Genomic DNA, 19,733 nt, shown 5'->3' on the forward strand with positions numbered 1-19,733 from the left:
CCATCCATACTAATACAAAGACATATTCCATGTATACTAATACATTTTGCTAGCTGGCATTGCTGTGGCAAAGGTACAGCTAGCGTTGACAGTGTCGAGGTAGTTGGTTTAGCTTGAACTTACAGACCAATTCAAATGTCACCTTTCTCACTAGGATGAAACGATCTAGCTAGATAGACATTTTACCAGCAAGTTAGATTGACGCAATCGCGAACCAAGATGTAATTTCATTTGTAATCTCTAAATTAACAGTTAGCTAATGATTAAGGTTAGCTACTTTTATTGAGTTTGATTTATCTAAAGCTGGCTAAATAGCTAACGGCTTGCTAACTAGCCATGCTAACTTACTAGATAAGGGTTGCCAATAGATTTATGCCATTTTAAAGATGGACAATGCACATATCACATAGTTAACATGTCTGTCTTAATAACAAATAACGTTATCATTCACAACAAAATCTTGAAGATAAACTCACTTTGTCGGTATGACAGAAAGCCAGTTAGCTTGGCTAGCCGTTTAAATGGGTAATTTAGGAAGCAAGCTAGCTAATGTTAGCACAAATGGATTTGTTTACACGCGATCTGTTGGACGTGGACAAATAATCCCACTACTAATGTTAACCTAAGGAAAAATTACAGAATATGTTAGAAATCTTGATCTTACATTGAAACTGGAATTGGCAGCTCTTGTTGTTCTAGCTATCTGGCGTAACTTTTTCGGTGAGGATTAACTTCTTCTTTGGTATAATGGCGTCCGCAACAATTATATGTGCGTTCCGCCACCTAGTGTACAGGTGGATAATAAGGACCCACAAAGGGGAAAAAATGCATGGTAAAAAATAAAACCTATACAAAACTGAGCAACGAAATGTTAATTAAACTAAATCAGCCTGCTTTTCTGTTTAATCAGGTTCCTACACAGGCTCAGAAGGATCCTGTGATGGCGGGACTTTTCCTGGCAACAGTAGCCCATGCAGTGTTTCTGCCGTTAAGTCTTGGAGGCCCAAAAACTTATCCGACACCTTTATTAAGTTTGCCGACGACACAACCGACAACGATAAGACAGCCTATAGGGAGGAGGTCACATACCTGGCCGTGTGGTTACAGGATAACAGCCTTTCCGTCTGCTCCATTCTCATCGAAGGCTGTCGTGGAGCAGCTTCAAGTTCCTTGGTGTCCACATCACCAACAAACTATCATGGTCCAAACACACCAAGACAGTCGTGAAGAGGGCACGACAACACCTTTACCCCCTCAGGAGACAGAAAAGATTTGGCATGGGTCCTCAGATCCTCAAAAAGTTCTACAGCTGCAACCACTGGTTGCATCACTGTCTGGTATGGTAACTGCTCGGCCTCCGATCGCAAGGCACTACAGAGGGTAGTGTGTACGGCCCAGGACATCACTGGGGCCAAGTTTCCTGCCACCCAGGACCTCTATACCAGGCGGTGTCAGAGGAAGGCCCTAAGAATTGTCAAAGACTCCAGCCACACTAGACTGTTCTCTCAGCTACCGCAAGGCAAGCGTTACCGGAGAGCCAATAGATCCAAAAGGCTTCTTAATAACAGCTTCTACACCCAAGCCATAAGACTCCTGAACAGGTAATCAAATGGCTACCAAGACAATTTGCATTGCCCCCCCTCAACCCTCTTTTACGCTGCTGCTACTCTCTATTTATTATCTATGCATGGTCACTCCACCTACATGTACATATTACCTCAATTACCTCGACTAACCGGTGCCCCTGCACATTGACTCTGTACCGGTACCCCTGTACATCAACACCACTTCTGGTTACTATGACTACACAATGTCAACACCATACCACTCCTGGTTACTATGACTACACAATGTCAACACCATAACACTCCTGGTTACTATGACTACATTCACTTTTCCTGAAGCCTTCTTCACCGTCCTCGTGACTTCAAAAGAGTTTCCCAAATAAACATCATTATCCAAAAAACGTTCTCCAACAAGCAACGATTCATCAGACTCATTTTCACAACAATTTCTCCCTTTTTGTTCCATTCTTGGACTTCACTGTTGTCCACTCATCCTTCTCGCTAACTGTCCTCGACGTGCTTTCAGCACGACACTTCTGCTTCCGCCATCATCCATATAGTGTCATACCAGGGTTAAATTTATTCGATGAGGTTTAACAGAGGTTGCATCCAATAATTATTGCATTACAGCCACCTACTAGAATGGAGAATATCTCCATTATACTCTTTGCTTGAAAAAATGAATAAACAGATACTCTGCCATCTAACACTACAGTAGATATTCACAGTGTCAGTCAAAAGTTTGGACAAACCTACTATTCCAGGGTTTTTCTTTATTTTGATGATTTTCTACATTGTAGAATAATAGTGAAGACATCAAAACTATGAAATAACACATACTGTACAGAATCATGTAGTAACATAAAAGGGATTAATACATCAAAATATATTTTATTTGAGATTCTTCAAAGTAGCCACCTTTTGCCTTGATGACAGCTTTGCACACTCTTGGAATTCTCTCAACCAGCTTCATGAGGTAGTCACCTGGAATGAATTCAATTAACAGCTGTGCCTTCTTAATTCATTTGTGGAATTTCTTTCCTTCTTAACACGTTTGAGCCAATCAGTTGTGTTGTGACAAGGTAGGTGGTGGTATACAGAAGATAGCCCTATTTGGTAAAAGACCCAAGTCCATATTATGACAAGAACAGCTCAAATGACATGGTCAGTCAATCTGGAAATATAAGAACTTTGAAAGTTTCTTCAAGTGCAGTCGCAAAACCCATCAAGTGCTATGATGAAACTGGCTCTCATGAGGACCGGCAAAGGAAGGAAAGACTCAGACTTACCTGTGCTACAGAGGATAAGTTCATTAGAGTTAACTGCACCTCAGATTGCAGCCAAAATAAATGCTTCACATAGTTCAAGTAACAGACACATAACATCAACTGTTCAGAGGAGACTGTGTAAATCAGGCCTTTGTGGTCTAATTGCTGCAAAGAAACCACTACTAAAGAACACCAATAAGAAGAAGAGCCTTGCTTGGGCCAAGAAAGACGAGCAGTGGGCATTAGACCGGTGGAAATATGTCCTTTGGTCTGATGAGCCCAAATTTAAGACTTCTGGTTCCAACCGCCATGTCTTTGTCTTTGTGAGGAACTTTTCTTAAACGGAAGCAAATGGAACGAAACAGGGATAAACTTACCTTTGTCCAACAGAAACTCTAATGTGCAACTGTTGGACTAATGACTAATGATTAAACCCGAGATCAGCTAGATGCAGGCAAGTGTGCAAGGCAGTATTGAACGCGTCTGTCACCTTGATTCCTCTAAATTATCTCCACCTGTGCACCTATGTTTTAAACTTTAATTCATAGGCCAGGTTGTAGCATCCTCGTGATGGGTAGAGGGGAAATGAGTATCGTGTAGTAACCTAAACCTATCGATGTTACATTGATCTGGATGAATGGAATATGAATGACAGTCATCCAGTCTGCTGTAATAGAAATAAGGCTCATACATTTAAAATATATATTCCTTCTCATCTTAAAACGGCACCAAACGCCACAGCTTTACTACAGTATAGCCTACCTGTAAAGCACCAGATATAATGACTCTTCAACCCTCCATAATAAAGAGAGACAGGATACTTACAATAGTTGTGTTTATTTTCTGCCATTTAGAAGTTTTTGTTGTTTACATTTTCCGTGACTAAATTATATATTTTTTCTTCTTTTTTTTAAAAGCGATATAGAAATCCAACTAGAATATATGATGTCTGTGATTACTCAGGATTCTCTATGGATTCCACAATGTCAACTTCACTCAGTTTTCTCTGCCGTGGTGCCTGTTTGGTGATTCCTGAAATAGGGATATGTTCACAATAAAGCCTTATCATACCAGCTTTATTTTAAGAACATGGTAAGGAATCTCTCCAGGGTGAGTTAGCTGGTGTTTCTTTAGGTCTCCTAGGGGACTGAATCTTTTCCTCACACTGTGCCAGTGAAATGGTGGGTCTTCAAATTTGTTCACTGACTGAAGCTTTCCACACAGGGAGCATCCTTTGCAAGTCATTTTTTACCCCCTTTATCTAACCAGGTAAGTTATTATTAGTCATAATTAGCTGGTGTTATTTTGGAAATAAACTGGTGAAACTATCCCCACATTGATAGCAGAGTTAAGGCTTCTCCCCTATGTGAACAAACGGGTGTCTTCAGATCTAACGACACAGCTTTTCTCCTGTATGAATTCCCTGATGCTTCTTCAAATTTGCTGATTGACTGAAACGCTTCCCACACAGAGCAGCGGTATTGTTTCTCTCCTGTGTGAATTACGTTACGTTAGGTGGACGTTAGGTGGTGTAAATGACTTCTCTACGGTGTGGGTTAGTTGGTGTCTCTTTAGGTTTCCTACCAGACTGAAACTCTTTCCACACTGAGAACAGTGGTAAGGTTTCTCCCCTGTGTGAGTTATCTGATGTTTCTTCAGAGTTGATGAATGACTGAAACTCTTACCACATTGGGAGCATTGGAACAGCTTTCCACCCGTGTGAATCAGCTGGTGTTTCTTTAGAAAATATAAACTGGTGAAACTATCCCCACATTGAGAGCAGTGGTAAGGCTTCTCTCCTGTGTGAATTAACTGGTGTGTATTTAGGTTGGCTAACTGACTGAAACTCTTCCCACAATGAGAGCAGAGGTAAGGCTTTTCTCCAGTATGAGTTAGGTGGTGTTTCTTTAGGAAATATAAACTGGTGAAACTATCCCCACATTGAGAGCAGAGGTAAGGCTTCTCTCCTGTGTGAGTTATCTGGTGTGGCTTCAGTTCGGATAACGTGGTGAAACTCTTCCCACATTGAGAACAAAGGTAAGGCTTCTCTCCTGTGTGAGTTAGTTGGTGTCTTTTCAGACTTGATAACTGACTGAAACTCTTTCCACATTGGGAGCAGTGGAAAGGCTTCTCTCCTGTGTGCGTTCTCGTGTGTGACTTTAATTCTCTTGGAGATCTGAAATCCTTCCCACACTGAGAGCAGTTGTATGGCTTCTCTCCTGTGTGAATTAACTGGTGTGTATTTCGGTTGGCTAACTGACTGAAACTCTTCCCACAATGAGAGCAGAGGTAAGACTTCTGTCCTGTGTGAGTTAGGTGGTGGTTTCTCAAAGTTGTTAACTGACTGAAACTCTTTCCACATTGGGAGCAGTGGTAAGGCTTCTCTCCTGTGTGGGTTCTCTGGTGCGTCTTTAGATGGTCCGAATGACTGCAACCCTTTCCACAAACAGTGCAGTGGTATGGCTTCTCTCCTGTGTGAGTTCTCTGGTGCGTCTTGAGTTTGCTTGGTGTTTCACATCTCATCCCACATTGACCACACGGGTATGTCGCCATCGTTTTTTGAGTCTGTTTTGATTTGAGGTGAGTTGGACAAATAACACTGCCTCTGCAGTCTGAGCAGGGGCGGGGCCTACAAGTGTGTCTTCTCAACTCCTCTGGATCATAGAAACTAGTGAAGCAGTCCATGCAGTGATGATGTTTCTGTCTTGAGTTCCTCCGTCTGTGTTGTTGATGCTTTCCTGATGCTGCGGAACTGGGCTCACTGACTGAACCTGGGTTGGAGATCTCTCCTGTGGGAATATGAACAGATATGGGATTAGAATCAGGAACAGCATTGAAATGGTCTTTAACAGTCGTTTTTATATCAATATCAAACCATTTATTGGGTAACAACTGAGTACTTCACTTTAATACACTGAACAAAAATATAAATGCAAGAAGCAACAATTTCAAAAATTATACTCATAAAAGGAAATCAGTGAATTGAAAAACATTCTATGGATTTCACATGACTGGGAATACAGATATGCATCGGTTGGTCATAGATACGGGGCGGCAGGGTAGCCTAGTGGTTAGAGCGTTGGACTAGTAACCAAAAGGTTGCAAGTTCAAATCCCCGAGCTGACAAGGAACACAGTAGCTTATGCCTGCCCATACCATAACCCGCCATCATTACCACTCTGTTCACAACGTTATCAGCAAATCACTCGCCCATACACGCTTTCTGCCATCTGACCGGTACAGTTGAAACCAGGATTCATCCGTGAAGAGCACACTTCTCCAGTGTGCTTATGGTAGAGAATTGAACATTAAAATTATCTAGCAACAGCTACTGCTCCCTAAAAACTTGAAATATCTTTGGCATTGTGTTGCGTGACAAAACTGCACATGGTCTTTTATTGTCCCCAGTTCCATGTAATGATCACGCCGTTTAATCAGCTTCTTGATATGCCACACCTGTCAGGTGGATGGATTCTCTTTGCAAAGGAGAAATGCATTTACATTTTTGTTCAGTGTAGATTTCCATTGAAATTGGGAAGGGAAAAAAAGAAGCTTTTTAGCAACAAAAAAAAAAAACTTTCTCCAGCAAGAACTTTGCATAATTTACCACATGGTGACATCACCATGGAAGCCTCAACTCCCGGCCACACAAGTATGCTGATTACAAGGTCCTGCGTAAAACAGCAACTAACAGGATTTTTTTTTAAATCACACTTTTAGTGTTAGTTTCATGAGCTGTCGTACAAAATGATGTAAAACACAGGAAAAACTGCATTTTGAGTGCACTTGGACTTTAAAATCTAGATTCCTTCATTAAACCAATAACAAAGAAAACACCACATCTCTGTTGTGGTAAAACTCTGAGGGAAATGTAACCACTGTCAAATGAAATAGACAGATCTGAAGATACAAGGACTGACCATGCATGATATCAACATTATAGTTTTAACCATGTTTAGAGGCGATACAGTGTTTGGTTACATTTAACATTGTTTACAAATATTGGAGTAAAACAAGCTTGTATGTTTGGTTCTGATGGGGAACGACCAATGAACTACGAGCCATTTCTAAGTTACATTCATCAAGAATCAATGGGTAAATATCATTTTTTTCAAAGTCAAAAAATGGATGTAGCAGCAAAGGATTCTAGATTTAAGAATGTTCCCCATTGTACACAAGGTCCAATGAAAATGTTTACTTCTGCTTTGTCCCTGAAAGACACACACACAGGTTGGAGAGGTTGGAGCAGGGGACTTCCATGCTCTGGCTCCCGTGGAGCAGTTGTTGTGGAGGGTTAAGTGCCTTACTCAAGGGCACAACAGCGGGTGATGACGTCTGGGATTTTGATATCAGATAGCAGCAACCTTCCAGTTGCACAGCTCACCTTCCGACAGAGTTTTGGAACCTCCTGGGGCTGCCAACGCACCAACTTCTCTGCAGGACCCGGAATTCAAACTGGCAATCCTTGGTCGCTGGCTCACCTCTCTAACCGTTAGGCTGCCGGCCGCCCCTTTAAACAAACACAATATGGATGTTCCAGGAAAAAAAAACGTCTCTTCTGCATCGCTTTGATATTTTAAGAAGAAATTGTGCACCAATAATGACTTTTAAAAGCCTGTTATATTAAATGACCAATGGGTTACAATCGTCCAAGACGTCCACTGAGGTGCACAGGAGGGACTTGTCAAAATGCTACATATCTGCACTTCTCTGTGGTCATTTAATATAACAGGCTTTTAAAAGTCATTATTGGTGCACAATTTCTTCTTAAAATATCAAAGCGATGCAGAAGAGACGTTGTTTTTTTCCTGGAACATCCATATTGTGTTTGTTGAAAAAAATTCAGTCTCTCAATGTGCAAAACTGATAGAGACATACCCCAAGCGACTTACAGCTGTAATCGCAGCAAAAGGTGGCGCTACAAAGTATTAACTTAAGGGGGCTGAATAATTTTGCACGCCCAATTTCAGTTTTTGATTTGTTAAAAAAGTTTGCATTATCCAATAAATGTCGTTCCACTTCATGATTGTGTCCCACTTGTTGTTGATTCTTCACAAAAAAATACAGTTTTATATCTTTATGTTTGAAGCCTGAAATGTGGCAAAAGGTCGCAAAGTTCAAGGGGGCCGAATACTTTCGCAAGGCACTGTACCAGCATACTTCATTCTCCTCGTTTTGAGTAAGCTATCCAGCCCCAACTCCAGCTCCAAACTATTCCATCCTCCTATAATGCCATCAACTATTGATAGGAGCCTAGTATTTTGTATACACTTGCAAATGTTATGTGTGAAGACATTTAGGCGTGTGCACAGAGAAGCGATTTTATGAGTTGATGTTTCTGACCCAAATCCTATTTAGAAATATTGTTGTTGGTTTAACAAATAGATTTGGGTTTTAATCAAATTAAACGAAAAACAAAGGTATTAGAAAGATTCAGCATCCGTGGTTTCATGGTGAGAAGGGACATGGCTTCAATGCAATTTCTCCTTCTATTTATGGAAAAGTGCCAATTTCATAATACAACAGTATAATGATGAGTGGACATTTCCCCCGTTAGATGGATGAAGGATGTTTATAAAACATAACAATACAACAGTATAATGGTGAGTGGACATTTCCCCTGTTAGATGGATGAAGGATGTTTATAAAACATAACAATACAACAGTATAATGATGAGTGGACATTTCCCCCGTTAGATGGATGAAGGATGTTTATAAAACATAACAATACAACAGTATAATGGTGAGTGGACATTTCCCCCGTTAGATGGATGAAGGATGTTTATAAAACATAACAATACAACAGTATAATGGTGAGTGGACATTTCCCCCGTTAGATGGATGAAGGATGTTTATAAAACATAACAATACAACAGTATAATGGTGAGTGGACATTTCCCCCGTTAGATGGATGAAGGATGTTTATAAAACATAACAATACAACAGTATAATGGTGAGTGGACATTTCCCCCGTTAGATGGATGAAGGATGTTTATAAAACATAATACAACAGTATAATGATGAGTGGACATTTCCCCCGTTAGATGGATGAAGGATGTTTATAAAACATAACAATACAACAGTATAATGGTGAGTGGACATTTCCCCCGTTAGATGGATGAAGGATGTTTATAAAACATAACAATACAACAGTATAATGGTGAGTGGACATTTCCCCCGTTAGATGGATGAAGGATGTTTATAAAACATAACAATACAACAGTATAATGGTGAGTGGACATTTCCCCCGTTAGATGGATGAAGGATGTTTATGAAACATAACAATACAACAGTATAATGATGAGTGGACATTTCCCCCGTTAGATGGATGAAGGATGTTTATAAAACATAACAATACAACAGTATAATGGTGAGTGGACATTTCCCCCGTTAGATGGATGAAGGATGTTTATGAAACATAACAATACAACAGTATAATGGTGAGTGGACATTTCCCCCGTTAGATGGATGAAGGATGTTTATGAAACATAACAATACAACAGTATAATGGTGAGTGGACATTTCCCCCATTAGATGGATGAAGGATGTTTATAAAACATAACAATACAACAGTATAATGGTGAGTGGACATTTCCCCCGTTAGATGGATGAAGGATGTTTATGAAACATAACAATACAACAGTATAATGATGAGTGGACATTTCCCCCGTTAGATGGATGAAGGATGTTTATAAAACATAACAATACAACAGTATAATGGTGAGTGGACATTTCCCCCGTTAGATGGATGAAGGATGTTTATAAAACATAACAATACAACAGTATAATGGTGAGTGGACATTTCCCCCGTTAGATGGATGAAGGATGTTTATGAAACATAACAATACAACAGTATAATGGTGAGTGGACATTTCCCCTGTTAGATGGATGAAGGATGTTTATAAAACATAACAATACAACAGTATAATGGTGAGTGGACATTTCCCCCGTTAGATGGATGAAGGATGTTTATAAAACATAACAATACAACAGTATAATGGTGAGTGGACATTTCCCCTGTTAGATGGATGAAGGATGTTTATAAAACATAACAATACAACAGTATAATGGTGAGTGGACATTTCCCCCGTTAGATGGATGAAGGATGTTTATGAAACATAACAATACAACAGTATAATGGTGAGTGGACATTTCCCCCGTTAGATGGATGAAGGATGTTTATAAAACATAACAATACAACAGTATAATGGTGAGTGGACATTTCCCCCGTTAGATGGATGAAGGATGTTTATGAAACATAACAATACAACAGTATAATGGTGAGTGGACATTTCCCCCGTTAGATGGATGAAGGATGTTTATGAAACATAACAATACAACAGTATAATGGTGAGTGGACATTTCCCCCGTTAGATGGATGAAGGATGTTTATAAAACATAACAATACAACAGTATAATGGTGAGTGGACATTTCCCCCGTTAGATGGATGAAGGATGTTTATGAAACATAACAATACAACAGTATAATGGTGAGTGGACATTTCCCCCGTTAGATGGATGAAGGATGTTTATAAAACATAACAATACAACAGTATAATGGTGAGTGGACATTTCCCCCGTTAGATGGATGAAGGATGTTTATAAAACATAACAATACAACAGTATAATGGTGAGTGGACATTTCCCCCGTTAGATGGATGAAGGATGTTTATAAAACATAATACAACAGTATAATGATGAGTGGACATTTCCCCCGTTAGATGGATGAAGGATGTTTATAAAACATAACAATACAACAGTATAATGGTGAGTGGACATTTCCCCCGTTAGATGGATGAAGGATGTTTATAAAACATAACAATACAACAGTATAATGGTGAGTGGACATTTCCCCCGTTAGATGGATGAAGGATGTTTATAAAACATAACAATACAACAGTATAATGGTGAGTGGACATTTCCCCCGTTAGATGGATGAAGGATGTTTATGAAACATAACAATACAACAGTATAATGATGAGTGGACATTTCCCCCGTTAGATGGATGAAGGATGTTTATAAAACATAACAATACAACAGTATAATGGTGAGTGGACATTTCCCCCGTTAGATGGATGAAGGATGTTTATGAAACATAACAATACAACAGTATAATGGTGAGTGGACATTTCCCCCGTTAGATGGATGAAGGATGTTTATGAAACATAACAATACAACAGTATAATGGTGAGTGGACATTTCCCCCATTAGATGGATGAAGGATGTTTATAAAACATAACAATACAACAGTATAATGGTGAGTGGACATTTCCCCCGTTAGATGGATGAAGGATGTTTATGAAACATAACAATACAACAGTATAATGATGAGTGGACATTTCCCCCGTTAGATGGATGAAGGATGTTTATAAAACATAACAATACAACAGTATAATGGTGAGTGGACATTTCCCCCGTTAGATGGATGAAGGATGTTTATAAAACATAACAATACAACAGTATAATGGTGAGTGGACATTTCCCCCGTTAGATGGATGAAGGATGTTTATGAAACATAACAATACAACAGTATAATGGTGAGTGGACATTTCCCCTGTTAGATGGATGAAGGATGTTTATAAAACATAACAATACAACAGTATAATGGTGAGTGGACATTTCCCCCGTTAGATGGATGAAGGATGTTTATAAAACATAACAATACAACAGTATAATGGTGAGTGGACATTTCCCCTGTTAGATGGATGAAGGATGTTTATAAAACATAACAATACAACAGTATAATGGTGAGTGGACATTTCCCCCGTTAGATGGATGAAGGATGTTTATGAAACATAACAATACAACAGTATAATGGTGAGTGGACATTTCCCCCGTTAGATGGATGAAGGATGTTTATAAAACATAACAATACAACAGTATAATGGTGAGTGGACATTTCCCCCGTTAGATGGATGAAGGATGTTTATGAAACATAACAATACAACAGTATAATGGTGAGTGGACATTTCCCCCGTTAGATGGATGAAGGATGTTTATGAAACATAACAATACAACAGTATAATGGTGAGTGGACATTTCCCCCGTTAGATGGATGAAGGATGTTTATAAAACATAACAATACAACAGTATAATGGTGAGTGGACATTTCCCCCGTTAGATGGATGAAGGATGTTTATGAAACATAACAATACAACAGTATAATGGTGAGTGGACATTTCCCCCGTTAGATGGATGAAGGATGTTTATAAAACATAACAATACAACAGTATAATGGTGAGTGGACATTTCCCCCGTTAGATGGATGAAGGATGTTTATAAAACATAACAATACAACAGTACAGTGCCTTGCGAAAGTATTCGGCCCCCTTGAACTTTGCGACCTTTTGCCACATTTCAGGCTTCAAACATAAAGATATAAAACTGTATTTTTTTGTGAAGAATCAACAACAAGTGGGACACAATCATGAAGTGGAACGACATTTATTGGAAATTTCAAACTTTTTTAACAAATCAAAAACTGAAAAATTGGGCGTGCAAAATTATTCAGCCCCTTTACTTTCAGTGCAGCAAACTCTCTCCAGAAGTTCAGTGAGGATCTCTGAATGATCCAATGTTGACCTAAATGACTAATGATGATAAATACAATCCACCTGTGTGTAATCAAGTCTCCGTATAAATGCACCTGCACTGTGATAGTCTCAGAGGTCTGTTAAAAGCGCAGAGAGCATCATGAAGAACAAGGAACACACCAGGCAGGTCCGAGATACTGTTGCGAAGAAGTTTAAAGCCGGATTTGGATACAAAAAGATTTCCCAAGCTTTAAACATCCCAAGGAGCACTGTGCAAGCGATAATATTGAAATGGAAGGAGTATCAGACCACTGCAAATCTACCAAGACCTGGCCGTCCCTCTAAACTTTCAGCTCATACAAGGAGAAGACTGATCAGAGATGCAGCCAAGAGGCCCATGATCACTCTGGATGAACTGCAGAGATCTACAGCTGAGGTGGGAGACTCTGTCCATAGGACAACAATCAGTCGTATATTGCGCAAATCTGGCCTTCATGGAAGAGTGGCAAGAAGAAAGCCATTTCTTAAAGATATCCATAAAAAGTGTAGTTTAAAGTTTGCCACAAGCCACCTGGGGGAGACACCAAACGTGGAAGAAGGTGCTCTGGTCAGATTAAACCAAAATTGAACTTTTTGGCAACAATGCAAAACGTTATGTTTGGCGTAAAAGCAACACAGCTGAACACACCATCCCCACTGTCAAACATGGTGGTGGCAGCATCATGGTTTGGGCCTGCTTTTCTTCAGCAGGGACAGGGAAGATGGTTCAAATTGATGGGAAGATGGATGGAGCCAAATACAGGACCATTCTGGAAGAAAACCTGATGGAGTCTGCAAAAGACCTGAGACTGGGACGGAGATTTATCTTCCAACAAGACAATGATCCAAAACATAAAGCAAAATCTACAATGGAATGGTTCAAAAATAAACATATCCAGGTGTTAGAATGGCCAAGTCAAAGTCCAGACCTGAATCCAATCGAGAATCTGTGGAAAGAACTGAAAACTGCTGTTCACAAATGCTCTCCATCCAACCTCACTGAGCTCGAGCTGTTTTGCAAGGAGGAATGGGAAAAAATGTCAGTCTCTCGATGTGCAAAACTGATAGAGACATACCCCAAGCGACTTACAGCTGTAATCGCAGCAAAAGGTGGCGCTACAAAGTATTAACTTAAAGGGGCTGAATAATTTTGCACGCCCAATTTTTCAGTTTTTGATTTGTTAAAAAAGTTTGAAATATCCAATAAATGTCGTTCCACTTCATGATTGTGTCCCACTTGTTGTTGATTCTTCACAAAAAAATACAGTTTTATATCTTTATGTTTGAAGCCTGAAATGTGGCAAAAGGTCGCAAAGTTCAAGGGGGCCGAATACTTTCGCAAGGCACTGTATGTGAATAATGAAAAAACATTAAGGCTAATATTTCAAGGCACTCTCAGTAGACCATTTAAAACCCCTTTATTATTAGGCTACTGGGCTAATGGCCAGGATCAAAAGACACCTATGTGATGCTTTTAAACCAGCCAGGATTTAGGAGTAGGGTAGGCTGTTTGTAAATACCAGATTCACCAGCACAAAATGAACATCTCTCTACCATGGACACTGTGTGTCATGGCTGGATAGGTTGTGGTTCCACTCTCTGAACCAACTGTGTTACCAAGAAGACCTGCTGTTTGTGGGTCTGAAACGTTCCTTTTAGAGCTGCATGAAACTGTCAGTGTTTTTAAGGACACGCCTCCAATATTGCCACCCCTCCCACCTCAGCACAAGTGAGCTGATGTTACACAGATGTTAGGCAGGTACATAGGTGAACCTGGCGTTGGGGCTGGAAAATGCCAGCGCTCATGCTCTTACAATTCCAAACTAATGTGTATTTGACACTTGGGCCTCCTAATCGCCAGCTGAAAACAGCCCATAATGCTAAAGCCCCCATGCAGTATTTTTAATAAATCACTGCATGTTTTTATTTCATGAAAATAACTTCAAATATATTTGTTATCATTGATTTCCCTGAGCCTCCTTTTGCCATTGAAATGCTCAGTCTGATCTTCTGGGCATGTTGATAAAAATTAAAATATATTTACATACACAGCCCTAATTGGCAGATAGAGCCTACCCCACTTACCCCTTCAAAGAAAAAGTTACCAGATTGGTGGAAAGACAATAATAGTTCTGGAATCCCCTGTGGTTGTCAATGCACCAGCCTCTCTCCATCCTAAACTACTGAACTTACCTGGGTCAGTGTTCCCATCTACTTCTTCCTCCTCTTCCCTGTTCTCCACTTCTGTGAATGCTCTCTCCTCTGCCCTCTCTGTGACTGCTCTCTGCTCCGCTGTGAATGCTCTCTGCTCCGCTGTTAATGCTCTCTCCTCCACCTCCTCTGTGACTTCTCTCTGCTCCTCTTTGAATGCTCTCTCCGCCTCCTCCTCCTCTTTGAATGCTCTCTCCTCCGCCTCCTCTGTGACTGCTCTCTGCTCCTCTTTGAATGCTCTCTCCGCCTCCTCCTCCTCTTTGAATGCTCTCTCCTCCGCCTCCTCTGTGACTGCTCTCTGCTCCTCTTTGAATGCTCTCTCCGCCTCCTCCTCCTCTTTGTATGCTCTCTCCTCCGCCTCCTCTTTGAATGCTCTCTGCTCCGCTGTGAATGCTCTCTGCACCGCCTCCTCTGTGAATGCTCTCTGCTCCGCTGTGAATGCTCTCTCCTCCGCCTCCTCTGTGACTGCTCTCTGCTCCTCTTTGTATGCTCTCTCCTCCGCCTCCTCTTTGAATGCTCTCTGCTCCGCTGTGAATGCTCTCTGCACCGCCTCCTCTGTGAATGCTCTCTGCTCCGCTGTGAATGCTCTCTCCTCCGCCTCCTCTGTGACTGCTCTCTGCTCCACTATGAATGCTCTCTGCTCCGCCTCCTCTGTGAATGCTCTCTGCTCCTCTTTGAATGCTCTCTCCGCCTCCTCCTCCTCTTTGAATGCTCTCTCCTCCGCCTCCTCTGTGACTGCTCTCTGCTCCTCTTTGAATGCTCTCTCCGCCTCCTCCTCCTCTTTGTATGCTCTCTCCTCCGCTGTGAATGCTCTCTCCTCCGCCTCCTCTGTGACTGCTCTCTGCTCCTTTGTGAATGCTCTCTCCTCCGCCTCCTCTTTGAATACGCGCTCCTCTGCCTCCTCCTCTTTGAATGCTCTCTCTTCTGCCTCCTCCTCTTTGAATGCTCTCTCCTCTGCCTCCTCTTTGAATGCTCTCTCCTCCCCCTCCTCTTTAATCCCTCTCTCCTCCTCCTCCTCCTCTTTGACTATCACATTGAGTTCCAGTGGTTGACTGCAGTCCTCCAGCTTCACTAAGACCATCTCTGGACCCCACTGTGAGCTTCTCTGTGCTGGAACACCACAGTAAGAACCCGGGGACTTGGGTTCAGACATGGAAGGCTATAGTAGGATTCAAAAGAGGCATAAACGAAAACGTAAGGTGAGTTTCACAACTGGAACATCTTAGTTAATAAAGGAATATATCTAAATATTCACTAATACATTTAGCTAGCTAGTATTGCTTTGGCGATTGTACAGCTAGCGTTAGCAACGTTAAGCCAGTTGGGTTAGCATTAGCTTACTGACGAATTTTACTGTCACTTTCTCACTAGGAAAAAACGATAAACAAATTATCAGCAAGAAGTTAATTTGAAACATTGCCGAACCAAAATAACATTTGATTTGTAATCTCTAAAATGACCAATTAGCTAATGATTAGGTACTGAAATGAAAATAACTAGCTTGCTAGCTAGCCAGCCTTAGAAACAGACTAGCTAACTAGCCATGCTAACTTATTAGCTAAGGGTTGCCAATATATCTTTGCCATCTTGAAGATGGACAATTCACACATCACACAATTCACATTACTGTCTTTATAACAAATAACGGTATCATTCACAACAGCATCTTTAAGAGTTGCTTGGCATGATCGATCGATAGATAGATAGAAACCTTCGTTAGGTTGAGTAGGCATTTTAATGACCAGTGAGTAAGCTAGCTAACGTTTGCTAAAATGGCTATTGTTTACTCATAATTTGGTGGACGTGGATAAATAATCCGCCTACTAATGTTTACATATGGAATCGTTTCAGAATATATTAGAAATCTAGGTCTTACCTTGACGCTTGACATTGAACTGGCAGCTGTTGTTGTTCTAGCTCGCGTAACTCCTTCTTTGGTTTAACAGCGGGTGGCATCCAGTATAATGTTGCATTACCGCCACCAACTGGACCGGAGAATAAATAAATTATACTTTGTGATAGAAAAATACAAATTACCCTGCCAAGTATTGTTGATGTTCTCGGTATCCATAGCCAGAGGTTTCCTGTTATATTCATCATACCTTGGTTTTTGTGGTAAGTGTGAATGAAAAAAAAAAAAATTGATAATGGTTTTCATAAACATACATTGTCCTATGGGATATTCATTGGCAAAGGTAAGGAAGGAGGATGGTAAATTTGATATGCATAACGTATACCAATTAACATACCTTTGTATTTTTTGGATTCACAGACTTCACCATCCCTACACCTCTGAATATAACAGGAAACCTGTTCAATCATCATGCACTGCAAAATCATTCTGGCTATATACGGAGAACATCAACACATTAACATCAACAGGCCAGAGGATATACCCATTGGACTTGGGGCTCTGCTGGGAGTTTACCTCATGTTTAGATTGTTTGTATTCTGCTTTGCCACTAAAATCATAACACTGATAACTAAAATATTGTATTATTGTTGTTATTGTTATGCATATTAATAATACTATGGGGGAGGGGGTTACATTTTTACCCCAAAAGGTTATTTAAAAAGGTTATTTGAAGAACTTATAGGGCTTCCCCCACAGTTTCAATGTGAAGAACTTATAGGGCTTCCCCCACAGTTTCAATGTGAAGAACTTATAGGGCTTCCCCCACAGTTTCAATTTGAAGAACTTATAGGGCTTCCCCCACAGTTTCAATTTGAAGAACTTATAGGGCCTCCCCCACCGTTTCAATTTGAAAAACTTATAGGGCTTCCCCCACAGTTTCAATGTGAAGAACTTATAGGGCTTCCCCCACAGTTTCAATTTGAAGAACTTATAGGGCTTCCCCCACAGTTTCAATGTGAAGAACTTATAGGGCTTCCCCCACAGTTTCAATGTGAAGAACTTATAGGGCTTCCCCCACCGTTTCAATTTGAAGAACTTATAGGGCTTCCCCCACAGTTTCAATGTGAAGAACTTATAGGGCTTCCCCCACAGTTTCAATGTGAAGAACTTATAGGGCTTCCCCCACAGTTTCAATTCGAATAACTTATAGGGCTTCCCCCACAGTTTCAATTTGAATAACTTATAGGGCTTCCCCCACAGTTTCAATGTGAAGAACTTATAGGGCTTCCCCCACAGTTTCAATTCGAAAAACTTATAGGGCTTCCCCCACAGTTTCAATTTGAATAACTTATAGGGCTTCCCCCACAGTTTCAATGTGAAGAATTTATAGGGCTTCCCCCACAGTTTCAATGTGAAGAACTTATAGGGCTTCCCCCACAGTTTCAATTTGAATAACTTATAGGGCTTCCCCCACAGTTTCAATGTGAAGAATTTATAGGGCTTCCCCCACAGTTTCAATGTGAAGAACTCCTAAAGGATACACAAGGAACCTTTTCTTTTTAGAGTGTACAGTTGATAACCATGACAATGAAGACTAAAAAGCCAAACTTAGCCAACCTTACTGAAGCATGTCACTCTGTACTGGCAAAATTCTACAACTCACAGGGGCCTCGTTCATAACCGTTGCTAAATGTAACAGTATAACGTTGGACTAGTAAATTAAAGGTTGCAAGATCAAATCCCCGAGCTGACAAGGTACAAATCTGTCGTTTTGCCCCTGAGCGAGGCAGTTAACCCACTGTTCCTAGGCAGTCATTGAAAATAAGAATGTGTTCTTAAATGACTTGCCTAGTTAAATAAAGGTTCAATTGAAAAATATATAATTACATTAAGAATCCCTTTAATTCAATAGCATCTCTGTGAGTCATAAAGATTTGTGATTTGACTTTATAAATGTAAATGTTTTATTGTGGCATAAACACAACCAGTCATGAAATAATGTTTTCATCTAATTGTCAAACAATCACTTCAAAAGGTCTCCTTTATTAGGCTACAGTCGTGAATGGAAAGAGACATCTGTTACACAAAACACCAGAAAGTGTAATGACATTTGGAGATTGTCATTATGCCAGAATTTATGCGTCCACTGCTGTCCGCGTGAGTCTCGTTTCGGCCACTCATCTCTGCCTTGGCTAAATGTGTTAGGTTAGACGAGAACACTGACATTATGGAGCGTAGGCTACACACCACCCGTTTAAGGCCATTGGCTCGTTGTTCATGCCTCTGACAGGCAGTAGTGATAAATAGGGGTCTACTAGCCTACAGTTTGACATTTTGTTTTAATTATTGTGAAAGGCTCATGTTTTAATTATTGTGAAAGTCTCATGTTTTACCAGTACGGCGTACCCCCACTATTTATTTTGCCGGGGACGTCGTACCACCTTACTTCCCCCCGTGGTGGTAGCTCAAGCTACTTTACATAGTTGTTTTCTACATTTTTCTTTATACCTTTGACAGCAAGGTAGCGATGCGCGACAGGGGACCTTGACAGCTGCACGGAATACTGGCTGGAGTAGTTCCATCCTCTCAGGTCCCCAGATATGTGTAGGGCTCTGAGGGAATCTGAATGACTTACGTTTTTGTTTTGTATGTTGTTTTTCAGACGTTTGAGGGGATTACGTTTTTTTTCTTTTTTTCCCTTTTCTATTTTGGATTTCCACCCTTTGTTTTCTGAATCCAGTAGAGGGCAGGAATACAACTTTTCAGGTTGTAGTCCACCCTAAAACCCCACTGAAGAAGACAACGCTGAAGAAGACAAAGATTTGAGAAAGTATGGGTAGCTGCAGCCCAATATGGCAACCGGAGTGTGGTTGTATGGAGAGCGAATCAGCTAATTGGGCAGATTTTTTGCCACTCAAAACGATTGTACATGGCTGATTGGGCTGCACAATGAGTCAATAAGCCGTAGACTAGTGCACCGGTGTTCTATGGGACTCTCAATCACGGCCAGATGTGATACAGCCTGGATTCGAACCAGGGACTATAGTGACGCCTCTTGCACTGAGATGCTGCGCCACTCGAGAGCCCAAATGGTCTGCGGGTAGAAGCTATTGGCCAATCTGTTAGTTTTTGCCATGACACTCCTATAGTGCCTTTCTAGATAGTTAATATTGATAACCATCTAGTTGTCACCTTGATACATGTACATACATTCGACTCAATGTGGAGGCCATGAATGGCAACAACACTACTGTCCGGCAAT

General features: G+C 40.7%; 1 protein-coding gene across 1 annotated transcript in view; it reads right to left on the bottom strand.

Moving 5' to 3' along the window:
• LOC110495039 (uncharacterized) overlaps positions 1 to 16,612 on the bottom strand; it is a 34,756-nt gene extending 18,144 nt beyond the window's left edge. Inside the window, exons 1-3 of the mRNA XM_090194586.1 lie at positions 16,493 to 16,612; positions 14,599 to 15,775; positions 4,343 to 5,622 (exon numbers count right to left, since the gene is read on the bottom strand). Of these exons, the coding sequence (XP_090050712.1) occupies positions 4,343 to 5,622; positions 14,599 to 15,775; positions 16,493 to 16,507 (2,472 nt within the window). The 5' untranslated portion in view covers positions 16,508 to 16,612. The remainder of the gene's footprint in view (positions 1 to 4,342; positions 5,623 to 14,598; positions 15,776 to 16,492) is intronic.
• Positions 16,613 to 19,733: the final 3,121 nt, after the last annotated feature.

The sequence above is a fragment of the Oncorhynchus mykiss genome, chromosome 13 (genome assembly GCF_057628025.1).
Source record: "Oncorhynchus mykiss isolate SJ-2025 chromosome 13, ASM5762802v1, whole genome shotgun sequence".
NCBI classification, from domain to species: Eukaryota; Metazoa; Chordata; class Actinopteri; order Salmoniformes; family Salmonidae; genus Oncorhynchus; species Oncorhynchus mykiss.